Genomic DNA, 18,092 nt, shown 5'->3' with positions numbered 1-18,092 from the left:
TTAAAAAGATTTTTGAATGTCTCATCTTGCCAAACCATTTTTGTAACTGCCCCATATACTGTACATTTAGGGCCAGATTTACAGCTTGCCTCAGTGCAAACGCATCTTTAAAAACTATTACTGTGTCAGGATTTAATATAGACATGCAGTGAAAAATTACGATTGTAAATGCATTTGTAGGAGCTTCATAAGAAAAATGTATAAGAGGAGAGTGTCATCCTTTTCTCATTTTTATTTTGTTCTAAATCTGTATGATTTTCTTTTTTTGATGAGCACAAAGAAGATATTTTAATAAATGATGGTAAAAACACAGTTGATTGTAACCATTGACTTCCATAGTAGGAAAAACAAGTATGATGGAATTCAACGGGCACCATAAACTGTGTGCTTACCATCATTCATCAAAATATCTTCTTCATCATTTATCACAATACTTTCATAAGGTTTCCTTTCATTTGTTTTCCTACTATAGAAGTCAATGGTTACAATCAGCTGTGAACTCTTCCTTTTAAAGATGCTGATATAAACTGACCGTCCTGACACAGCTCTCCACTGACACCCGGTGGACATCTGCAGCTGCCTGTGACCGGATCACACACACCATCATTCTTACACTTACAACTGAATGAACAGTTTCTGCCGAACCAGCCTGCCGGACACGCTGCGACACAGAAACACAGAGAAACACATTTACTGCAATGATACACAACTGATCGGCTCTCACACATACTGTACACATGATAAACAATACAAACAATGACCAAGACACTTGAAATGATTACTAAAGTTCATAATTAGTACATCTGAGATGTGTTAAACTCATTCAGCCTTTTTTTTTTTTTAAGTTGCCCACCAGCAGTTTTGTGACTTTCACAAAAGTTTCCAGGAAAATTTTCTTCAAAAAATATATAAACATTCAAATATAACAAATGAAAGAACAGACCCTCTGCTTTCCAACAAATAATAAACAAACAATCAAATTGGGAAAAAATAACTGTTTCATTCTTTCCATATTTTTTTTTCTCTGCTTATAAACTCTTAAATAGGGGTATTTTTCAGAACGATTATCAAAACATACACGGAGTGTACAATTAATTTGTCATTTTTGGCAAGAAAAATAAAAAATACGCACTTTTACACTCCGCATCACAGGACTGGCGGAAGATGAGAAGTTGTGATTTAAAAGTGCTTATTTTTATTTTTATTGCTAAAAATGATAATTGTTTCTCTAGATAAGACCCTTATGCCTCGTTTGGGATCGTTTAGAGTCCTTTGAAGTGTTGGGGTCCATTAAAGTGAGAAAAATCCTGGAATGTTTTCCTCAAAACACATAATTTCTTCTCAACTAAACAAAGAAAGACATCAATATTTTGGATGGCATTGTGGTGAGTAAATTATTGGGATTTTTTTTTAGAAAATGGACTAATCCTTTAATTGACGAGATAACTTGTCATTGACGGGGAAAGAGTTAAAGTAGGACTGTCAATCGATTAAAATATTTAATCTAGATTAATCGCATGATTGTCATGAGTTAACTCGCATTTAATCACAAATTAAAAACACATTTTATGAAAACCTCCGACTCATTTAGACAGCATGGGCCACATTTATACAACTATGGGTTAGACAAAAGGTCAAACATAAATTGGGCGTTGCGTTAATCGTGTTAATAAAATTAATGGTGTTAAAATTAATTTGCGTTTGACAGCCCTAGTTTAAAGTGTTCTAGTGGTTCAAAAAACCTTGTTAAAGTATCTAACAGCATCATGAACTGAAAATGAGCCCAATGGAGGGTGAGGTGAGGTGGTTTTTTAGGCAATTCAAAAAATGTATATATCGCAAAACTGCATTGGCAACAGTTTATTTTTTTTTTTGCATTTACAGGTCATGTGTAAAAGTCACATAATCATTCCTTGAATATGGCGTGGTATGTTTGGTTGAAGGACAAGACAGGAAAGCTGTGTTTGACTTCATACGCCGTTACAAGAAGCGTCAAGTGCGTGACATCAACGCAAGAGCGATTCACAAGAGCCGACTGCTCTGTATGACTTGCTCTCGCTTGATGTCATCCGGATGTCGGCCTGCGCAGTGCTATACAAAGTCGAACACACTCTTCGCTGCGGTTTTTGACTTATTGCGAAAAAACAAATGATGTTTTATTCGCATAACAAACATTGTCATTTGGCAATAGTTTTTTCAAAATTTAGAAAGTTTTGTGTGAATCTTTCATGGAAACGCAGCTATTGCTGCAACTCACTTTGATTACAGATGATTCCAGTCCAACCGTCAAGACAATCACAGCCACTTTTGTGTGCATTACACACTCCACCATTAACACAATCCTCACAGGACAGACTACAGTCAGAGCCGAATGACTCGTTCAGACATACTAAAAAAACAGATGAGAGGAGGAGAGCAGAAGAAGAAATGAGATGAGAAGAAAAATGTCATGTTATAATATTAATAATTTCTTCAGGTTGCTCAAACCACTACATCTTTAGTTATACATGTGCTGATGTACGCTTTTGTGTCAGGACAAAAGTGTGTATGATGTCTTTAATTGTATCGTAGGTTTTAAAGAAGAGCTTCAGTCAACTTACTGAACTTCTCAGTTAAAGTGTTTTCAGCTCGCAGCTCTCCGGTGTCTTCCTCATAATCATCGTATCTCTCCAGGATCTGCTCGTAGTCCTGCAGGATCATCAGCTGAGGTCGAGGAGCTTCCACAGCCTGACCGCTGCTTAAAACCTCTACTGCTTCCTGTAGTGCTGAGCACACAAACAAACTTTACTACAAAACATAATACACTGCAAAAAATTAATTTTCAAGAAAAAACATTTTTAGTATTTTTGTCTTGTTTTCAGTAAAAATATTAAAAATTTCTTAAATTAAGATGCTTTTTCATGATGAGCAAAATTAACCAAGAAAAAAAAGTGTAGTTTTTAGTTTTGTGCATAAAACAAGCAAAAAATAATAATATCTGCCAATGGGGTAAGCAAAAAAGTCTTGAAAATTTTTCTTAAACACTAAATTCAAGAAAAATGTGCTTACCCCACTGGCAGATTTGTTTGCTTATTTTATGCACAAATTCACTTAAATTTGATGTTTTTGGTCTAAAAACTAAATTTGTTTTCTTGGGTCATTTTGCTCATCAAGAAAAAGCATCTTAAATTAAAGCATCTTAATTTAAGAATTATATTTCTTGAAAATCAGTTTTTTGCAGTGTAGTTACTTTCTTGCTTAGTATTTTTGTCTTGGTTTTAGTACAAATATGTAAAAATTCTTAAATCAAGATGAGTTTTCTTAATGAGCAAAACTACCTTAGAAAATAAGTCTAGTTTTTAGACAAAAAAATATCAAATATTAGTGAATTTGTGCTTAAAACAAGCAATATATATATATGAAGAGTTTCGTTGCAAAACGAGTTAAATCCATTGTTTAACATTTTTGTCAAAACATGTTTATTATTATGTTATCATGTTATTATTTTGTTTTATGGTGCTTCTTAGCTGTATTTTTTAAGTTATGAAAGTTTAAATAAAAACAAACCAACTGCAGTTGCATTGAAATTAATTGGAATGCACAACCAAAAAACGAGATTTCTGAACAATTAAAAAAACGGTGGTTATCTCGTTTTGCAACGAAACCCTTCATATAATTTGCCAATGGGGTAAGATAATTTTTATTTTATTTTTTTATTTTTTTCTTACCCTATTGGCAGATTTTTTTGCTTGTTTTAAGCACAAACTCACTTAAAATTTGATATTTTTTTTCTAAAAACTAGACTAAATTTCTTAGGGCATTTTGCTCATCAAGAAAATTCTTGATTCTTGATTTAAGAATATTTAGATATTTGTACTTAAAACAAGACAAAAATACTAAACTAGAAAGTAATTTTTGGCAGTGCATTACATCAGTTCTTCCCAATCCTGGTCCTCGAGGACCCCCTCCCAAAAAGTTTTAGATGTCTCCTTATTTAACACACCTGATTTAACTCATCAGCTTCATCAACATGTTTACAATTTTGGACACAGGCTGATAAGTTGAATCAGGTTTTTTAAATAAGGAAGCATCTTAAACTTTGGGGGTCTTTGAGAACCAGGATTGGGAAGTACTGCATTAGATTATATTTTATTGATCTGATTTTTCTAATATTTTTTTTTACGTGCCACATAGTCCCGCATAGAAAGAAGAGTTTTAAAAGAGTAACAACTCACAATCACATGAGCGCCGGTCCTCATCCAGACGATAACCACGTCGACAGTAACACTGAAATGATCCAGCGCTGTTCTGACATCTGTGATCACAGCCTCCGTTTTCAGCCAGACATTCATCTATATCTGTTATCAGATATACATCAAGTGATCATCTCTCAAATAAACATCTTTGCAACACTATATTATTATTATTATTAACCTATTTTAAGCAGAGTTTGTATCTAACACAAGCCTTTAACCACAAACTCAAGCTCTAAATCTATGCAAACTTAGGCGCCAATAATATGTAAAATCCACTTTAACAAAGTGTTTGGACATAAATGTGTGTTGGAAGTGTGTGAAGCACCCTACAATAAAAAAAAAATCGACTCACTCCTTTTAAATCCCCAATAAACCAAAGCAGTCTCATAAGACATGCTGTTTTGATTCTCTTGTTAATGTGACATCACACTGACAAAGCCCCGCCCACAGGTACTGACAGACTGGTTAATTTTATCCAAAAGCTTTTCTAAATGTGTTTGTTAGCATGATGTAAAGATACCATACTGTATTTACACAAATCAAATTATTTTTTAATTGAAAGCTGAAGCTCATTTGCATTTAAAGATACAAACAAGCCCTTTTTTGCTCCTGCCCAAATAGGGGCATTTGGACATGCTTTAATAAATAATATGTGGGGTATTTTGAGCTGAAACTTCACAGGCACGTTCTAGGCACACATGAGACTTATATTACATCTTGTAAAAATGTTAACCCTTTACAGATTGTCACTGCATAACTTATTATACAGTACACTTGTTATTGCATAGTATGACTTTAGTACTGTTCTGAAATCTGTATGTATTTATTTATTTGTCATACCATCACAGCTACATCCATCAGTATTCAGACGATACCCGGCTGTACAGTAACATTCATAACCTCCAGGATAGTTTGTGCATTCCTGCTGACAACAAGAGCTGCCGTCTCCACATTCATTTATATCTGATACAAACAGAAAACGACTTTATCCTCACTTTATTCGTACAGTACAACAGATGATGATCATATTTAGCTTTTCGTGTACCAATACAGGACTTGCGGTCATCGTCTAGCTTATATCCCTGGTTACAGCTGCACACGGGTCCGGTGGTTGAATGTTCACAGTGATGGGAACAGCCACCGTTGTTATGATCACAGCTGTTTACGATCTCCATCTCAATACCTGCCAAACAACAGCATAGAGAAAAACAGTCTGAAAAACAACCTGCCAACAGGATATTTCCCAAGCATCTGTCACATTTTGTTCGGGAAAATACTCACGGTAGCACTGCTTGCCATCAACACCCAATTCATAAGCAGCGTTGCAAACACACATAAAAGATCCTCTGGTGTTTTGGCATGTATGAGCGCAACCCGCCTGGCCCATCTGACACTCATCAATGTCTAATAAAAAGCCCACAGTGTAAATACACACATGCACACTACACTTCAACAGCACAGTTTAGCATGCATACTTCAGTCCTAATAGTATTGTCACATGTCAGGTTTATTTTACCTTCACAAGTCTTGCCGTCCTCTGCCAGCTGGTAACCTGGATGACATGCACAGCTGGCATGATCGCTCTCCCTCCGACACACCTGAGAACATCCACCGTTCCTCGCGGCACAAGGGTTCTCCACTGATAAGACAGAGAACATACATCACATCCATGACAGAAAACACAGCAAATAACCCTGAAGAACACACTATTCTGACATCACTTAAAGTATGAAACAAACTGACAGAGGTTTGTGATTGCCGCCTTCTGTATATATTATGATATTTATTATGTTGTATATTATTAAAAGATCCCATATAAGAACACTAGAAAATGTATCTGGCAAGATTCATATCATCTTCCCATCATGCAGCTCTGATTGTGCTGTAAGTGTGTTTAAGTCTGTTCTTCCCACAGCTGAAAATACAACCATAGAAATTAGCCTGCAATTATGATCCTTCATTTAAATGAGACAGGTGTGTGTTTAACTTCAAATGACCACTGAAAATAAGACATGAGAGAGAAAGAGAGAGATCTGTGCTGTCTATGATCATTATCTAAATCATAGTGTAAATCCCAAAAGACCAAAATCATATTTTGGCCACATTAAAGCCTAATTTTTTCGTCTAGTTCTAATGATTGTTTTGGGTCTTCAAAAGATGAGAGCGGCTGTATAGACATACTGTACTTTAATCCAGTACAGCCCAAGATTTTATTACTTGTGCAGTTACAGTTCAATTTTATTCTCTGCCAATACGACATTGATTGTCATGCATTACATCCATGGTTTGTGGTTGTGCAAATGTTTCTAACTCATCGCACGTACAGTAGAATAGAGTACAGTAGAGTAAAGTAAAGTACAGTAGAGTAGAGTACAGTAAAGTACAGTAGAGCACAGTAGAGTACAGTAAAGTACAGTACTGTGGACCACTGTAGAGTAGAGTGCAGTAAAGTACAGTAGATCACAGTAGAGTAGAGTACAGTAAACTACAGTAGAGTAGAGTACTGTAAAGTACAGTACAGTACAGTGCACAGTCGAGTACAGTACAGTAGAGCACAGTAGAGTAGAGTACAGTAAAGTACAGTAGAGTACAAGAGTAGAGTACAGTAAAGTACAGTAGAGTACAGTAAAGTGCAGTACAGTAGAGTACAGGCGTATAGTACAGTAAAGTAGAGTAGAGTACAGTAAAGTACAGCACAGTGCACAGTAGAGTAAAGTAGTGTAGAGTAAAGTAGAGCACAGTAGAGCAAAGTACAGTAAAGTACAGTACAGTAGAGTACAGGCGTATAGTACAGTAAAGTACAGTAGAGTACAGTAAAGTGCAGCACAGTGCACAGTAAAGTACAGTAGAGTACAGGCGTATAGTACAGTAAAGTACAGTAGAGTAGAGTACAGTAAAGTACAGCACAGTGCACAGTAGAGTACAGTAGAGCACAGTAGAGCAAAGTACAGTAAAGTACAGTAAAGTACAGTACAGTAAGTAGAGTGCAGCAGAGTACAAGAGTAGAGTACAGTAAAGTACAGTAGAGTACAGTAAAGTACAGTACAGTAGAGTACAGGCGTATAGTACAGTAAAGTAGAGTAGAGTACAGTAAAGTACAGCACAGTGCACAGTAGAGCACAGTAAAGTACAGTACAGTAGAGTACAGGCGTATAGTACAGTAAAGTACAGTAGAGTAGAGTACAGTAAAGTACAGCACAGTGCACAGTAGAGTACAGTAGAGCACAGTAGAGCAAAGTACAGTAAAGTACAGTAAAGTACAGTACAGTAAGTAGAGTGCAGCAGAGTACAAGAGTAGAGTACAGTAAAGTACAGTAGAGTACAGTAAAGTACAGTACAGTAGAGTACAGGCGTATAGTACAGTAAAGTAGAGTAGAGTACAGTAAAGTACAGCACAGTGCACAGTAGAGCACAGTAAAGTACAGTACAGTAGAGTACAGGCGTATAGTACAGTAAAGTAGAGTAGAGTACAGTAAAGTACAGCACAGTGCACAGTAGAGCACAGTAGAGCAAAGTACAGTAAAGTACAGTACAGTAAAGTACAGTACAGTAGAGTACAGTAAAGTACAGCACAGTGCACAGTAGAGTACAGTAGAGCACAGTAGAGCAAAGTACAGTAAAGTACAGTACAGTAAAGTACAGTAGATCACAGTAGAGTAGAGTACAGTAAAGTAAAGTACAGTAGAGTACAGTACAGTAAAGTACAGTAGAGCACAGTAGGGTGTAATGCACAGTAGAGTACAGTAAAGTGCAGTACAGTACAGTAGAGTAAAGTAGAGCACAGTAGCGTAGAGTACAGTAAAGTACAGTAAAGCACAGTAAAGAACAGTAAAGTACAGTAGAGTAAAGTACAGTAGAGCACAGTAGAGTACAAGAGTAGAGTACGGTAAAGTACAGTAGAGCACAGTAGAGTACAGTAAAGTACAATAGAGTAGGGTAGAGTACAGTAAAGTACAGTAGAGTAGAGTACATTAGAGTAGAGCAGAGTACAGTAAAGTAAAGTACAGTACAGTAAAGTACAGTAGAGCACAGTAGAGCAAAGTACAGTAAAGTACAGTACAGTAAAGTACAGTAGAGCACAGTAGAGTAGAGTACAGTAAAGTAAAGTACAGTAGAGTACAGTACAGTAAAGTACAGTAGAGCACAGTAGGGTATAATGCACAGTAGAGTACAGTAAAGTGCAGTACAGTACAGTAGAGTAAAGTAGAGCACAGTAGCGTAGAGTACAGTAAAGTACAGTAGAGCACAGTAAAGAAGAGTAAAGTACAGTAGAGTAAAGTACAGTAGAGCACAGTAGAGTACAAGAGTAGAGTACGGTAAAGTACAGTAGAGCACAGTAGAGTACAGTAAAGTACAATAGAGTAGGGTAGAGTACAGTAAAGTACAGTAGAGTAGAGTACAGTAGAGTAGAGCAGAGTACAGTAAAGTACAGTACAGTAAAGTACAGTAGAGCACAGTAGAGTAAAGAACAGTAAAGTACAGTAGAGCACAGTAGAGTAAAGTACAGTAAAGTACAGTAGAGCACAGTAGAGTACAGTAAAGTACAATAGAGTAGGGTAGAGTACAGTAGAGTAGAGTACAGTAGAGTAGAGCAGAGTACAGTAAAGTACAGTACAGTAAAGTACAGTAGAGCACAGTAGAGTAAAGAACAGTAAAGTACAGTAGAGCACAGTAGAGTAAAGTACAGTAAAGTACAGTAGAGCACAGTAGAGTACAGTAGAGTACAGTAGAGCACAGTAGAGTACAGTAAAGTACAATAGAGTAGAGTACAAGAGTAGAGTACAGCAAAGTACAGTAAACTACAGTAGAGCACAGTAGAGTACAGTAGAGCACAGTAGAGTACAGTAAAGTACAATAGAGTAGAGTAGAGTACAGTAAAGTACAGTAGAGTAGAGTACAGTAGAGTAGAGCAGAGTACAGTACAGTAGAGTACAGTACAGTACAAAAGAAAAGAGTATAGTAGCTCCCCTGATAATCAAGCCAAAGACTGTCATGTGTGTCTGTGTCCCCGTAAAAAACATACTAAGGCGCTAATCAAACAAAACACGTTTTAAACGCTTGGAAACACAAGGCGTGATGCACTGCCTTTAAAAAAAGAGCAGTGCTGTGCAGCTTTTTATATTGCTAAGCAACCACCGAGTGAGCTGTCTTGTCAATCAAATATTGAAGCGCGAGCGCTCTTTTGCTGTTAACTGTCATATTAGCAGAAACTTTAAAAAGAGGGCGCTTGCTCTGACCTTGTTTGAGGGTGAGAGGTGCACAAACACGCAGGAGAGAGCGAGCGAGTGGAGTCTGGTTCTTCAAAGCAACTGTAAACTTCCCTCACTACAATGTAAGGCCCACCTGTCCCCTCATTCGATTGGACAATGGAAAGACGTGAATGACATTGGCTGCTTTTCTGCTCATAGCGCTTCTTCAAAAAAGCATGCTGTGACCGGCGACAAAAACCGCAAGGCGTTCGCTGTGCATAAACAGTGCGCATACACTCACTGCCCATAAAATATCATTCAAAAAAGGCAGCTGGCATAAACGCATTTGATGTGATTGGCCCCCAAAATTTTACTTTTTTTTTAATTAAAGACATAATAGTTGGAATTAGGTTATAGGAATAGAATATACAATTTGTACACTATGAAAACCATTGCGTCTATGGAATTGGCTCAGTAAAACACATATGCCTGACTGACTGTGTGTGTGTGTGTGTGAGGATAATTACAGTCAAGTCTGATCTTCTTGTTGCCATTGAAGGCAATTAAAATGAGTCTAGTTAATAACAAGCTGTAATTTTCATTGACGTGAGGTCATAATACATCAAGTCTGAAATCTATTAATTTAAACATTTATGATGAAAATAGATGACTTATTATGACATTTTTCAAACAAAACTTCTGTCACGAGCATGTTTTCAATGAAAAATCTGTCAGGGTTGAGTATTGATGCAGATATCGTAATAAAAAAAGAATGATCGGTTGGCTTTTAATATGTGAAAAATTACAAATCAAAGTCAGGCTGGTGTTATTCGTTGGAAAGTTCAATGAGACTCACATTTACAGTGTTTTCCATCTGCGGCGAGTTTGTAATCCTGTCGACAGCGACACTGTATGTGACCGGCAGTCTGCTGGATACACAAATGCTCACAACCACCGTTTCCAACACTGCACGAGTGGACAGCTAAACACACACAGAAAAACACACAAACATAGACAGGTGAAGAGGGTTTTGGACAACATCATGCTGTTTTTTTTTCTTTACAGATGAAACATAAATGAGAAATTTCTTTAATGTTTTATCTGCATAACTGTGAAATTATCAAACATTGTCCAACACCCAAGATTTTTATTTTACACCGATTTCAAAGTGACTCCTGCTGTGGAAACATCAATAATCTGAACCAACACAAACATAAAGAACTCATCATCTATAACAGCAGATGCTTCCCCCTCCCTTAAAAGATTAGTCAATTTTCTTAAAAAAAATCCAGATAATTTACTCACCACCATGTCATCCAAAATGTTGATTTCTTTCTTTGTTCATTCGAGAAGAAATTATGAAAACATTCCAGGATTTTTCTAATTTTAATGGACTTAAATGGACCCCAACACGTAACAGTTTTAATGCAGTTTAAAATTGCAGTTTCAAAGGATTCTAAATGATCCCAAATGATGCATAAGGGTCTTATCTAGCCAAACGACTGTCATTTTTGGCAAGAAAAAAAAACATGCACTTCCAATCCACAACCTCTCATCTATCTCCGGTCCTGTGATGCACCAGCGCGACCTCACATAATACATCATCATGTCAAGAGGTCACGGATGACAAATGCGAAACTACGCCCTAGTGTTTACAAGTGTGGAGAAAGAGGACCGTTCCGATGTTGTTGTATGATGAATGATACTAATTAATGTCTTTGTGTCGGTTTATTGTTTAAAATGGTCCGCAAATGTGGGTTTCATATATGTAACACGTGACCTTTCCACAGCATTACGCAATTACGTGAGGTCGCGCTTTCTCGTCGCGGGACCCGAGATAGACGAGAAGTTGTTGTGCATATTTTTTATTTTTCTTGCCAAAAATGACAATCGTTTCGCTAGATAAGACTCTTATGCCTCGTTTGAGGATGTTAGAGTCCTTTGAAACTGCTATTTTAAACTGCATTAAAACTTTTAAGCGTTGGGGTCCATTAAAGTCCATTAAATTTAGAAAAAGTCCTGGAATGTTTTCGTCAAAAAACATAATTTCTTCTCGACTAAACAAAGAAAGACATCAACATTTTGGATGACATGGTGGTGAGTAAATTTTCTGGATATTTTTAAGAAAATGGACTAATCCTTTAACCTTTACAAAAACCTGTTAAACCAAGAAAAAACCTTAGATTTTATACCATACTTAGTGTTTCAAACACTTACTGTACTTCTATGTACATATCAGTCCAGTCAATCACCACACATACATGTCTAAACACACATTCATATCAGGACCTGTCTTTCACTTACACAGTTTGTAATTTTCTAGACATGAGGTTTACATTATATATGTTACAGATCTCAGCGTCTGTCTGATAGACACGCGTCACGTACAGTTTAAACACACGCATGGCTGAAAGTTTAGAGATCTGGAACCCTTTAGCGCTAATACGGTCTTAACCATACGTGATCTGTAAAACCACTACAGCTTTATACACCGACTGTTATTTACTTTCATTTGTTAGAAATGATTACAAGAGCTGTGATCTACACATCTGTAAAATCTTATTCTTCTAGAAATCTGCTTAAAATATCAGTCAACGTCTCTGCTTCCAAAACAGACCATTTTCCACCAATTTAACCAGCTGTTTTTGCTACTGTATCTTTAAAACTGGACCACTGAAGGTAACTTTGTTACAATTTTGTGACAATTGTGACATTAAAATGATTTAATGTTCCCTTAAAGGTGCAGTGTGTAATTTTTAAAAGGATCTCTTGACAGAAATACTAAATAATATACAAAACTATATTATCAGGGGTGTATAAAGACCTTTTAATAATGAACTATTATGTTTTTATTACCTTAGAATGAGACGTTTTTATCTACATACTGAGGGTCCCCTTACATAGAAGCTGCCATTTTGTGCCGCCATGTTTCTACAGAAGCCCTTAAGGACAAACTTTTTTACCAAGTTGTCTCCGTTGATGCCAGGTTTTTCCAGTGGCGGCTACTGTAGCTTCTCTATGTGTTTCAAAAGTGAGGAGTGAGAAGTGGACTGAGCCTTTGGTTGCAATTCGCAACCTCACCACTAGATGCCGCTAAAATTTACACACTGCACCTTTAAATAAAATAACAATCGTTAAATATATTTATTCTTAATTTGGGATGAAATATGACCTGGACATGTCTCTGGCATGATTCATAAGATTAACATATCTGCTGTTGGTTTTAATGAAAGTTTTTTTGACTGACCGATGCAGGTCCGACCGTCGACATGCAGTCGGGATCCAGCGTTGCATTGGCAGTGATACGAGCCCCTGGTGTTAACACATTTGTGCTGGCAGCCTCCATTATGAACCTGACATTCATCAATATCTGCAGAAGAACACACATCAGATTTAATACTGAGTTACAAAAGTGTGAATGTATCAGTATGACTTTAACTTAGCTGTAAAGAAAAGCCATGGGTTCAAATTCAGTACTCAATCTGCTTGCCTGGGAAAAAATATCTGAGATCATGAGTAAATATACTGTATTTAAAGACTCAAACAAACAAGCCGCTGAGATCATAAACAAATGAAGTGGCTGTTTGTTTCACACGCTTACCGTTAAGATTTCACAACAAATTAGGGAAGAAAAATTTAAATGCAAGAACGACTTTGTGACTTCAGTGTACTTTAAGATCAAAGCTAACAGAGTCGCAGTCTGTTAAGAAACAGCATGATTGGTCTGAGATCAGCAGTCAGAAAGCGTTGGCCCAATGGCAAAGCCACCGTCACGGTTGCAACCCCAGATAGCAGAAGTCAGCAGCTCCGGTGCGGATCCGGCGCAGATCCGGCCCGGAGTCGTCTGCTGTCTGGGGCTGCAGTAAAAGCTCCAGAAGTGAGTTCTGAAATCTGTTGATCGGTGTGATTAAAAAATCCAGTATTTGGATTTGGTTGGATAGTGCAGATTAAGGGGCGGTATTATCCCCTTCTGACATCACAAGGGGACACAAATTTCAATTAGCTATTTTTTCACATGCTTGCTGAGAATGGTTTCCCAAAAAAAGTTACCGAGTTGTTCTTTCTCACATTTTCTATGTTGATAGAAGTACCAAATTATAGAACTTAAACATGGAAAAGGTCCAATTTTTAAGATATGTCTCCTTTTAATCCAGCAAAAAAATTTAGAATTTGAGCATTACCAAATAAAGAAGCTGTCAAATAAACACACATACCACCTGATATATGATACATTACACTGCAGGGTTTCCCACAGCACTTTTCAGTTCGAGCGGCCCGCCTAAGCTGGGAAACCCTACCGCCTTAACTAGGTTGTTAAAAAAAGGCCGTCAAGTGCATCTCGGAGAATAGCGCGGACGCTCTTCACACCGTGAGCGGGCACGCGCGTCACACGGCCGAAATGAAAAAGACGTGGTCCGGACCATCACTGTCTGGAGGAAAACTAGCCAGTTGATAAAACATCTCGGAGAACAGCACGAACGCGCTTCACACACAGCCGAAATGAGATAAGAAGTGGTCCGTCATGTCTGGAGGATAGCCAGTTGATAAAACGCATGTCCGTGAGAACTTTAAGTGGACTTATGTTTTGGGGTTATTTAAGCCTGTTATTGTATTAGTCTATAAGTTCTTGCAAATTTAAAGTTAGCTGGTGATTTTGTTGTTTGAGCAACCTGCTACAGTAGCTAGGTTTCACGAGCCTGTTGATTCAATATATTTGTTGAGCGCTCTTGCTCACTTTATTTATGTGCATTATTTACATGCTACAGTAGTTACACTCCTTTAACATAATGTAATTAATAGTAGGAAATAATCAGTTTTTAAAATTTTAAAATTTATTATCGTTTGCCAGACGTTCTACAACATCTGCTTCAGTTTGTGTTTATTAACCCTTTAATTTCACTTCATCATGCAGCTATTCCCGTTACAGGTATCTGTTAAAAACATTTAATTTATTAATAATCTAGTATGTGTTAATTTTCTGTCATAATTTCTTCAAAATTAAGTTTTATTTGAGTGTTTTAAATAAAAAAATAATAATTTTCATCATGACGGGCCCCTTTGATTACCACGCGCCCGCCACCGCCCAACCCTACCACCTTAACTAACAAATTTTCTGCGGGAAACCCTGCACTGTCAGGATCTAAAATGTATTTGAGATTAACAGCTGTCTTAAATAACCATAAATAAAGGGCACGACTGAAACAAAACCCGGTACTGTCATATACTGAAGAAATGTTTGGTCCAACATTTGCTCTGTAAATCAGCTTTTTGCAGGCTGACCCAGATTAAAGGCGAAACTCAAACACATGACCTGCTGATTTCTGTTGGTCTGGCAGTAAAATGTCAGGACCAGAGCAGAGTTGACTGACAGGCGATGCTCCTGAGGGTTTCTTCTCCTGCTAGGAGGAAAAATTCCTGTAATTCCTCACTCGCTACTTTCTTTATCATGACTGGCGCATGAACGCTACAGTAGACTGTTTTCTTTAAAAACAAAACCCAACATGTGAGGCCAATGTAAACGCCACTAAACCCAAAATGAACAAACAGGGTTCACGATAGAGTGACCTATGGTATAGAAATGAGAAGCTTTATGCTACTGTCATCTGATGACATCAGACCAAGATATGTTGTTTTCATTGGCTGGTTCAAGTGATAAAAGGAAATGTATCATTTTGTTGATACTTTGAATGAGCAGATTATTGAGCTGTTGATGTTATGCATGAACCTCTATGAGAGACACATGTGAGATAATAAGGGGCATATTTTCTGGAATAAAAACAGTTTCTCTTTATTTAGCTCATTTTTTGCTAAAAGAAACAATTTAGATATTCTGTGAATAATGCATTTCTTATACCTAAATCAACATCTTAAAGTTGTTCACAGTTATTTAAAGTTTAAAGGCGGAGTGCACAATTTTTGAAAGCCAATGTTGACGTTTGAAATGACCTAAACAAACACGCCCCTACTCCAATAGAATCTGGACCTTCTTTTGATAGACCCGGCGCACACATACGCAACCCCGGCCAGGATGTCGGTTAGTAGACACGTCCCTTACTGCTGATTGGCTACAAGTGTGTTTCGGTAGTCGTCCTGACTCCCTTTTCCAAAGCATCTTTCAAACATTGTGCACTCCACCTTTAAATTGTAATGTTTTGGTTTTTGACGTCAGATCAACACTAGATTTTGACATTGGATCAACGTCGGATTTTGACATCAGATCAACGTTGGATTTTGACGTCGAATGAATGTTGGATTTTGACGTCGAATCAACTTTGGATTTTGACGTCGAATCAACGTTGGATTTTGACGTAGAATCAACGTTGGATTTTGAGGTCGAATCAACGTTGGGTCTTGATGTCTAATCAATGTTGGATCAATGTCGGGTCCTGATGTCGGATCAACAATGGATTTTGACGTTGGATTAATGTTGGATTTTGACGTCAAATCAATGTTGGATTTTGAGGTTGAATAAACGTTGGATTTAATGTTGAATCAGTGTTGGATTTTGACGTCAAATCAACGTTGGATTTTGACGTCTAACCAACGTTGGGTCTTGATGTCGAATCATTGTTGGATCAATGTCGGGTCCTGATGTCGGATCAACAATGGATTTTGACGTTGGATTAATGTTGGATTTTGACGTCAAATCAATGTTGGGTCTTGATGTCGGATCAATGTTGGATCAATGTCGGGTCCTGATGTGGGATCAACGATGGATTTTGACGTTGGATTAATGTTGGATGTTGACGTCAAATCAACGTTGGATTTTGAGGTTGAATAAACGTTGTATTTAATGTTGGATCAATGATGGGTCCTGATGTCAGATCAACATTGGATTTTGATGTCGGATCAACGTTGGATTTTGACATCAAATCAACATTGGGTCTTGATGTTGGATTAACGTTGGGGCTTGACGTCAGATTAACATTGTATTTTAATGTCGGATGAACTTGTATTTTGATGTTGGCTCAATGTTGGATTTTGACATCGGATCAACGTTGGATTTTGACGTCAAATCAAAGTTGGATTTTGACATCGAATAAACGTTGGATTTGATGTTGAATCAACGTTGGATTTTGACGTTGAATCAACGTTGGGCCTTGACGTCGAATCAACATTGGATCAATGTCGGGTCCTGATGTCGGATCAACATTGGATTTTGATGTCGGATCAACTTGGATTTTGACATCGGATCAACGTTGGATTTTGATGTTGGATTAACGTTGGGTCTTGACGTCAGATCAACGTTGGATTTTGATGTCGGATCAACGTTGGATTTGGACATCGGATCCACATTGGATTTTGACGTTGGATCAACAACGGATCAACGCTGGATTTTGAGACATTTCACTTACTCAAAAGTGAATATTTCAAGGAATAACTTGCTGCTGGATGACGTTATAGTCACTCCTGACTTTTGCTTTTGTTGCAATTCAACAGACACAATACATAGAAATGATGATTAAAGGCAAAAGTGGCCTCTTAATTTTTTCCATGGCTGTATATCAAAGCCCTGTTTGTGAAAGCAGATATGACAATAATAATGTTTACTGCTGCATTCATATCTCCAATATGTGGTGGGAGTTATTTGTTTTGATTCAGCTGCATTAACATGTATGCAGATTATGAGAAACTGATTTATTTGTGTGCCAGTAAAGTGTTTCCAGACAGGAAGGTCGACAGACCGCTGGTTTTCCATCTACAGAGGTTGTGGTTGTTTGGTTTGGAGTTTTGAATTGAATTAAATTACTCAGAAATGTTTCCCTGAATATCAGTGAAACCATTTGGTTTGGCTTCTTTTGAGCATCTTTTCAGATTTAGATGATCCTCCAAGAGAAAAAGCTATGCTGAGTCAATGGAAGAACCTACATTTAAATGCATTTGGCAAATGCTTTCATCCAACAAAACTTACAGTGCATTCAGGCTTTAACAGTACATTTTATCAGTATGTGTTTTGTTTACCCTGGGAATCAAAGCCATGACCTTGCCATTGTTAGCACCATGCTTTACCATTTAAGATACAGGTAAGCTCTAAATATTTTTGTGCTATAAAGGAAAATGATCCTCAGAACATACCGTTTTAGAAGCACCATATGATTTTAAGGTTTAAGCCTTGAAAAAAAATGTGGAAAAAGTCTATAGACTGACAAAAATTGAGCTGAATAAATAAGCTTTCCATGAAAATGTTTGGCCGAGATACAACTATTTGAAAATCTGGAATCCAAGGGTGCAAAAAAAAAAATCTAAATACTGAGAAAATCGCCTTTAAAGTAGTTCAGACGAAGTCCTTAGCAACACATATTGCCAATGATAAATATGATTTTGATATATTTACGGTAGGAAATTTACCAAATATATTCATGGAGCACGATCATTACTTAATACCCTAATGATTTTTGGCATAAAAAATCTATAATTTTGACCCATACAATGTATTGCTGGCTTTTGCTACATATATACCCATGCTACTTAAGGAAAAACCTGAGCCATGTGTGAAAACCAAAATATCACAGAAATATAAAAACCAATAAACACAGAGCAACACCTGGGCAATTTACCAGAGCATTAACATTTCTGTATAGACAAGCACCTCTCAAAGACAGACAATGCACAAATCTTGTCTTGATATATTAAATGAATATCTAATTTTACATTATTGTAGCTTTAA

The 18,092-nt window shown here is 37.1% G+C and overlaps 1 protein-coding gene across 1 annotated transcript in view; it reads right to left on the bottom strand.

The window, feature by feature from the left end:
* megf6b (multiple EGF-like-domains 6b) overlaps positions 1–18,092 on the bottom strand; it is a 99,601-nt gene that overhangs the window by 23,540 nt on the left and 57,969 nt on the right. The window contains exons 6-15 of the mRNA XM_055184440.2: positions 12,672–12,794; positions 10,281–10,406; positions 5,752–5,874; positions 5,517–5,639; positions 5,281–5,418; positions 5,076–5,198; positions 4,215–4,337; positions 2,601–2,765; positions 2,258–2,389; positions 533–661 (exon numbers count right to left, since the gene is read on the bottom strand). Of these exons, the coding sequence (XP_055040415.2) occupies positions 533–661; positions 2,258–2,389; positions 2,601–2,765; positions 4,215–4,337; positions 5,076–5,198; positions 5,281–5,418; positions 5,517–5,639; positions 5,752–5,874; positions 10,281–10,406; positions 12,672–12,794 (1,305 nt within the window). The remainder of the gene's footprint in view (positions 1–532; positions 662–2,257; positions 2,390–2,600; positions 2,766–4,214; positions 4,338–5,075; positions 5,199–5,280; positions 5,419–5,516; positions 5,640–5,751; positions 5,875–10,280; positions 10,407–12,671; positions 12,795–18,092) is intronic.

Source organism: Misgurnus anguillicaudatus, chromosome 14, assembly GCF_027580225.2.
Source record: "Misgurnus anguillicaudatus chromosome 14, ASM2758022v2, whole genome shotgun sequence".
Lineage (NCBI taxonomy): Eukaryota > Metazoa > Chordata > Actinopteri > Cypriniformes > Cobitidae > Misgurnus > Misgurnus anguillicaudatus.
Note: the sequence above shows the minus strand (reverse complement) of the source record. Positions and strands in the feature narration are given on the sequence as shown.